Below are 7,796 nucleotides of genomic sequence, written 5' to 3'. Positions count from 1 at the left end.
TTATTAATTCATTATTATTATTATTGAACAACAATTTGATTGCTTTTCTTTCCAAAAGTCAAAGATTTGTCCTTCAAAAACAAGTGAATGTGTTTGAACTCATCCGGATGTTTGTTTGTTTGTTTGTTTGTTTGTTTGTTTTCGTGCAGACGCTGCGTAAAAAAAGGCTTAAACGGCTGCGACAGCCCCGACATCGAGGCCGACGACTCTGCGGGTCAGAGCCCCGAGTCCGACGACAAGTACCGCAAGATCACGGAGGACATCGACCTGATGATCAACAGACAGAGGATCTGTGTACGTTCCCTTGTGTGTATTAATACACACACACATATATAAATATACGTATATATGTGTGTACTTAAGAAGCTGAACGCCCCTCCCCCCCTGCAGGGTCTGGTTCCCTCCAGCTACGACATGGGCGTCTCCATCCCAGCCAGTAATCCCAGTGGGCTGCTGTACTCCCACTCTGGGATCAGCTGTGGGATGGGAACCCACAACCTGCTGCCCGCCTCTCACCTGCAGAGGAACCTGTCGCCTCAGAGGCCGCCGAGCACAGGTGATCTTCTTCTTCTTCTTCTTCTTCTTCTTCTTCTTCTTCTTCTTCAGGTGTTTTATTTACAGGTGAAATCATCTGAATTAAATTGAGAGGATCCTGTTGACGTAGAATCAGTTTCATTATTGATCTGTTAATATTTCAACAATAACTTTAAACCAACCTTTCTGTTGTGAAGTCTGAAGAAGAATTTTGATCAAGTTTATTCCATCTTGTTCTAGGCTGCTTTATTTATTTTAACTTTATATATATATATATATATATATATATATATATGTATATATATATATATATATATATATATATATATATATATATATATATATATATATATGAAATATCCATATCTAAAGTATTTTTCTTTGATTAATTATATTTATATTTCATTTTAATATATATATATATATATATATATATATATATATATTATTTCTCTCTTACTTTTTTCACTTAATTTTATAGTATATATACATATTAGTAAAGAGACTTTCTTCTGATGTGTTTGTTGTCTGTAGGACTGATGAGCTCCGAGCTGCAGACGGCTGCTGTCTCCAGTGTGGGTAAGACGTCCTTTATTTATTCACTTTATTAATACTTTATTTATTTAGTCACTTCATTAAGACTTTATTTATTTATTCATTCACTTTATTAAGACTTTACTTATTTATTCATTCACTTTATTAATACTTTCTTTATTTATTCACTTTATTAAGACTTCCTTTATTTATTCACTTTATTAAGACTTCCTTTATTTATTTATTCACTTCATTAAGACTTTACTTATTTATTCATTCACTTTATTAATACTTTCTTTATTTATTCACTTTATTGAAACTTTATTTATTCACTTTATTCAGACTTTATTTAGTCACTTTTTTAAGACTTCATTTATTCACTTTATTAATACTTAATCCATTTACTTTACTAAGTCTTCATTTATTTATTCACTTTATTAAGACTTCATTTATTTATTCACTTTATTAAGACTTTATTTATTTATTCACTTTATTCATAATTCATTTATTCATTTTATTAAGACTTTATGTATTTATTCACTTTATTAAGACTTTATTGATTCACTTCATCAAGACTTTATGTATTTATTCACTTTATTAAGACTTTATTTATTTATTCACTTTATAAATACTTCATTTATTCATTTTATTAAGACTTTATGTATTTATTCACTTCATTAAGACTTCCTTTATTAATTCACTTTATTAAGACTTTATCAATTCACTTCATTAATACTTAATTTATTCACTTCCACTTCCAAGAAAACTACTTCAACGTTCTTTATTATCATAAATCTATATTCTAGGAAACAGCAGCTACAGCCACCTCATGTCTCCAGGGGGCGTCTCCAGGAGCCTGCAGGAGAAGAGTCCTCCTCCGATGGGCCTGAGCCGTAAGCCCGACCTGCGGACCCTGATGCCCCCCAACAACAACAACAACAACAACAACAAGTGCAGCACCCTGCCCTCCATTGTGAGTTAGCTCCTCCCCCTGTCTCACTCTATGCTCTTTGTTTACATCGATCACTGTGAGTTAGCTCCTCCCCCTCTCTCTAATGCTCTTTGTTTACATTGGCTCACTGTGAGTTAGCTCCTCCCCCATGTCGCTCTCTATGCTCTTTGTTTACATTGGCTCACTGTGAGTTAGCTCCTCCCCCTCTCTAAACTCTTTGTTAGCTCCTCCCCCTCTCTAAACTCTTTGTTAGCTCCTCCCCCTCTCTAAACTCTTTGTTTACTGTCCTCTTGTGTTCTAACGCTGCGTCCAGTGTGAGGACTTTGATCTGATGCTGGTGAGTACTGCAAGAGTGTGTACTGGAGATGAACAGATACTTGTGTACTGGAGATGAACAGATACTTGTGTACTGGAGATGAACAGATACTTGTGTACTGGAGATGAACAGATACTTGTGTACTGGAGGATATCAAAAATACTTTCAAGTATGAACAATATATGTTTGAAATGAATATATACATTTTCTACATCTCAGAGGTATATATTGTACTTCTTACTGTACTACACCTCAGAGGTACATGTTGTACTTCTTACTGTACTACATCTCAGAGGTACATGTTGTACTTTTTATTGTACTACACCTCAGAGGTACATGTTGTACTTCTTACTGTACTACATCTCAGAGGTACATATTGTACTTCTTACTGTACTACATCTCAGAGGTACATGTTGTACTTCTTACTGTACTACACCTCAGAGGTACATGTTGTACTTCTTACTGTACTACATCTCAGAGGTACATGTTGTACTTTTTATTGTACTACACCTCAGAGGTACATGTTGTACTTCTTACTGTACTACATCTCAGAGGTACATATTGTACTTCTTACTGTACTACATCTCAGAGGTACATGTTGTACTTCTTACTGTACTACACCTCAGAGGTACATGTTGTACTTCTTACTGTACTACATCTCAGAGGTACATGTTGTACTTTTTATTGTACTACACCTCAGAGGTACATGTTGTACTTCTTACTGTACTACACCTCAGAGGTACATGTTGTACTTCTTACTCTACTATATTTTACTGCACAATAATTCCAGTACTTTCTTTCTGATAATTCTGACTTTTACTTTGAGTATGCGAGTGTTGGTCTTATTATGAGTATTAGTACTCTGAGGATGTGAGTATTATGAGTATTAGTACGCGTAACAACGTGTCTTCTCTCCAGAACCAGAGGATAAATCACTCCCAGACGGCTCAGACGTTGTCGTCTCCGGTCGTTTCCCTGACTGGTTCAACTCTTCCTCCTCAGCTGATGGGCGGCTACCCGTCTCCTCTCTCCTCCTCCTACGGCACAGGTGAGTACTACGAGTACTTGTACTAGTACTTATACACTACATTTTGACCTATTGTACTGTGACTGTTTCTAATTATACTTCCACAATGAACTCCGGCGTCATAATCTCTTGTGAGCTCAGAATAACTTATAACTTATTTGTTTCCTTGTCGTTTCCTTGTCGTTTCCTCAGAGTTCTCCCTCAGCAGCGACCTCTCCTCTCTGTCCGGGTTCGGGGGATCCGGTCTCGGATCGGTATCCAACTGGCAGCAGATCCAGAATCTGCAGCACTCGGCACTCGGACACATGGGGTCAGTACCTTTTTTTTTGAGGGGGCGGGACACACACACACACACACATGTCAATCAAAGGAAGCGTAGACTCTAAGCTCCTCCCTCTCGTCCTCCAGGACCTTGTGTCAGAACTCGAACCTGAACCTCCACCCAAACCTGCACATCAAGTCCGAGCCCGCCTCCCCTCCCAGGGACCGGGGGTGCGTCGACATGATGGGCGGCGGGGGGGGGCTGGTCGGAGGGTGCGTGACGGCGGGCGGCTACTCCGCCTCCGCCGCGGGCCGCTCGCCCGGCGACAGCGCGTCCAGCTGCGGGAGCTCGTACGAGGGCAGCGAGGAGCGCGAGGAGCACCACGGGAACTTCCTCCTGCAGCCGCTGGCCAATCACGAGGAGCGCCACAGCCCGTCAGTCAAACGCATGAGGCTATCGGAGGGGTGGGCCACATGATGGGGGCCCGGGGGAGGGGCTACTTGATGGGGGCGGTGGGGAGGGGCTACATGATGGGGGCCGAGGGGAGGGGCAACATGATGGGGGCCGAAGGGAGGGGCAACATGATGGTGGGCTGGGAGGAGGCAACATAATGGTGGGCAGGGGCCACATGATGGGGGGCAGGGGCCACATGATGGGAGCCAGGGGCCACATGATGGAGGCAGGGGCCACATGATGGGAGCCAGGGGCCACACGATGGGAGGCAGGGGCCACACAATGGGGGGCAGGAGCCACATGATGGGGTCCAGGGGCCACATGATGGGAGCCAGGGGCCACATGATGCAGTGCAGGGGCCACATGATGGGGGGCAGGGGCCACATGATGGAGGGCAGGGGCCACACGATGGGGGGCAGGGGCCACATGATGGAGGCAGGGGCCACACGATGGGGGGCAGGGGCCACATGATGGAGCCAGGGGCCACATGATGGGGGCCAGGCGCCACACGATGGGGGGCAGGGGCCACACGATGGGAGCCAGTTGCCACATGATGAGACCCGGGTGGGAGGGGGGGGGGGGGGGGTTAACAGTTACCTTATAGTGTTGTTATTATTATTATCATCATATTCTTGTACTGAGTGGGTGTGCTCTATGTGTGTAATGGTAACGCGTGCGTGAAAGGGGGCGGAGTCAAACCGTTTTATAAGAATAGAGTGAGGTTTCGCTGTATTTAGTACACGTACTGTAGCTAGAAGTGTACACGAGAGGAAGTACTTCTGGTACACCGGGAGAGTATTTATTGACCTGCTTAGAAGTACAACAACAGTCACAAAGGTTTAGCCAATCAGAGAGCCCGGTTTTCTTCTTCTTTGTGCGTTTAGGAGGTTGATAAACTGCTCCGGTGTACGCGTGTCGTGTTCAAGTACTGCTTGTTTTGCGTGTGTTCGTGTGGGCGGGGCTTGTGGGTTGGGGAAGGGGGGGGGGGGGATATATTGAGTAAATAACAAATATATCACGTGCACACTCACGCATGTGCACGTGTGTAAACAAATCCGGGGAAGTGAAGAAGTCTGGTACTCTGAGGCGGCGTTGCAGGTTCAACAATATTTATACATTTATATACATATGAATGTATGGAGGGTCAAATAAAACAGAGGGAGGGAAGGAGAGAGAGATGGAGAGAAGGAGCGAGAGAGACAGAAGGAGAGCGAGAGGGAGAGAAGGAAAGATAGAGAGAGAGATGGATAGGTGGAGAGAGCGATGGAGAGAGAGAGATGGAGAGAGAGAGAGATGGAGAGAGAGAGAGAGAGATGGAGAGAGAGAGAGAGTTGGAGAGAGAGAGAGAATAAGTTATTTGCAGAGAAAAGTTTCGCTTGACGTGAAACTTTTTCTGAGAGTTGAAGAATTCGAGCCGTTTATTAAATTATGAGATTTTTCTGTGAATCGCAATAAAACTTTGGAAGCGAAGAATCTTCAAAGTTACTGAGCGACATTTAAATGATATTTAACCACTGCTGAATACTTTTATGATTGTGGTAGTTTTAGTGCGGAAAAAACATAAATATATTGTAAACAAATGCCTAAAAACTTGGGTTAAATGGGATTAAATTCATTATTATAACGAAGGATGAAAAACTAAAAATTATTAAAAAAAGTCGTTGGAATTATTAAAATGTATTTAATTTTTTTTGGGGTAGATTTAATAAAATTTAAATATATGTTTTTTTAATAAAATAACATTTATTTAGAATTATGTTTTTTTTCAAATTTTTCAATTTAAGATTCTTAAATTCAGTTTTTAAAAACATCCCATTGGATAAAATGGACTTTAATAGCTTAACTTAAGGTTAAGTAAAAACAATTAAATAAATCTCTTCTTTCTTAATGTCCACTAATTGAAATCAAACCACATATTATATTATATATATATTTGGCTTTAAATTCTAAGGAGTCCATATTAGCATATTGAAGTATTTGGTAGTGGTTACATTTCTGTTAAAATAAACCTAATTATTGTTCTTTCTTTGCTTCCATACAAACAAAACCTGCGTTATTTTTCCTGTAAACAAACAAAGCGTCTGCCCTTGAGGTGAAAAGGTCAAAGGTTGCATTCAAAGCCATAACCAGCGGACGCTTTGCTGCACAATGTTCATATAGTGTTATGATTTATGAATTCTTTATTATATCAAATTGATATTCTTTAGACGTCTGCAGCCCTATTTAATAAAGATAACGTAATATAAAAAAGGCGAGTGTGATTTTCTATTAAACATTCAGGGAGATTATCATAATAAAAGCTGGAAGTTAAATACAAACATGACTTTATTAAATTGCTGGTGATTATTAAAATACAATAAATGCAGTATTTTCTACAGTGGTGGAACGTAAAACAAATAAATTAATCTCCATGACAAGTTCTTCATATCAGAGGGAAATATTGTTCTTTTTACTCAAAAGAAGTGCATTATATATAAATAAAAGTGTTAAAGTACAGGACTGTGCACCGGTCCGTGTGCCTTGTACCTAAAACACCCCGCCACAATAAGAGCGCGGGCTGAGACTGGGAGGGGGGGGGGGGGGGGGGGGGGAGTGCGTTTACATTTGAATATTTTGGTTAAAAAAATAAATGTATATTTGGAGTTTGAGCCGCGTGACGTCACGAATTCAGATAAAATATTAGCTGTTCTAGTTTTAAAAAAAAAGAAATTATAAAAAAAAGTTACTACACAATGATGTCCGTTGAGAAAAAAAATATGAAAACAATAAAACAGGGCGGAGCCCGGATGTGTTTTTTTTTTTTCTGCACTGCTTTTCTTTTACGGTGACCATGTTGCCTCCGGGTTGGTCAGCTTCCAGGGGGGGGGGGAGGGGGAGGGGCCAGGAGCTCGTCCTCACGCTGCAGGCGGAAAGGCCTAACTAACTGTGTATTGTGTTTTGGGGGGTTTGATTCCTGGACTTGCACCTCAACGATCAGACCTGACCTCGGTGACCTCCGTCCTTGTGGATGTAAAACCTTCCTCTTCCTCCTCCTCTTCCTCATGTGTGCTTCTAATCACCACGAGTTAAATACCCTAAAGATAAAGCTGGCCTTTGTCGCCACTCGGAGACGACGTCTCTCAGGAGAGAACAAAGGTCACTAACGTGCTCGTATTTGTATTTTGCAGAAAAATATACAAAAATAAAAACAGGCTCTGTTACAATGAACATGCGTGGGCTTTTTTTTGTTTCTCTCTCTTTTTGTGGTCTGAGATCAGCTGTTGATTGGGTCATGATGAGGTCATAGTTCAATTAGAACTGTCATTTCAGACTCAAGGTCCAGAAAGTACAAAACATGAAATAGAATAAAATACAAAATCACAAGTAAAATACAAAGACCTACGAATAGCTGGTAGAACTAAACTTTATGTTTGATAAAAACAAGATTATTTAATTTTCAGTCATTGGTGGTGCTGGTCTACTGTAGACCAGCACCACGTGGACTAAGCATCACAAGATCATCTGATCACTATATATATATATTTATATCTATATAGATATAAATACATATATATATATATATATGTATATATATATTGTTATATGTATATTTATAAATATATAGTGTATATATAAAAAATGTAAAAATAATAATATATATATAGCTATATGTATACATAACTATATATATATATAATAGTTATATTACACGTGTAATTCCAAACAATTCGGTCAAAAG

The 7,796-nt window shown here is 40.2% G+C and overlaps 1 protein-coding gene across 1 annotated transcript in view; it reads left to right on the top strand.

Annotated features, from left to right (window-relative positions):
- mef2ca (myocyte enhancer factor 2ca) overlaps positions 1 to 4,117 on the top strand; it is a 16,018-nt gene extending 11,901 nt beyond the window's left edge. The window contains 8 exon segments of the mRNA XM_034546570.1: positions 150 to 158; positions 160 to 294; positions 391 to 556; positions 1,069 to 1,113; positions 1,875 to 2,041; positions 3,255 to 3,384; positions 3,556 to 3,673; positions 3,772 to 4,117. Of these exon segments, the coding sequence (XP_034402461.1) occupies positions 150 to 158; positions 160 to 294; positions 391 to 556; positions 1,069 to 1,113; positions 1,875 to 2,041; positions 3,255 to 3,384; positions 3,556 to 3,673; positions 3,772 to 4,102 (1,101 nt within the window). The 3' untranslated portion in view covers positions 4,103 to 4,117.
- The last annotated feature ends 3,679 nt before the right edge of the window (positions 4,118 to 7,796 follow it).

Source organism: Cyclopterus lumpus, chromosome 12 (assembly GCF_009769545.1).
Source record: "Cyclopterus lumpus isolate fCycLum1 chromosome 12, fCycLum1.pri, whole genome shotgun sequence".
NCBI classification, from domain to species: Eukaryota; Metazoa; Chordata; class Actinopteri; order Perciformes; family Cyclopteridae; genus Cyclopterus; species Cyclopterus lumpus.
This window is presented reverse-complemented; position numbering and strand designations above follow the sequence as displayed.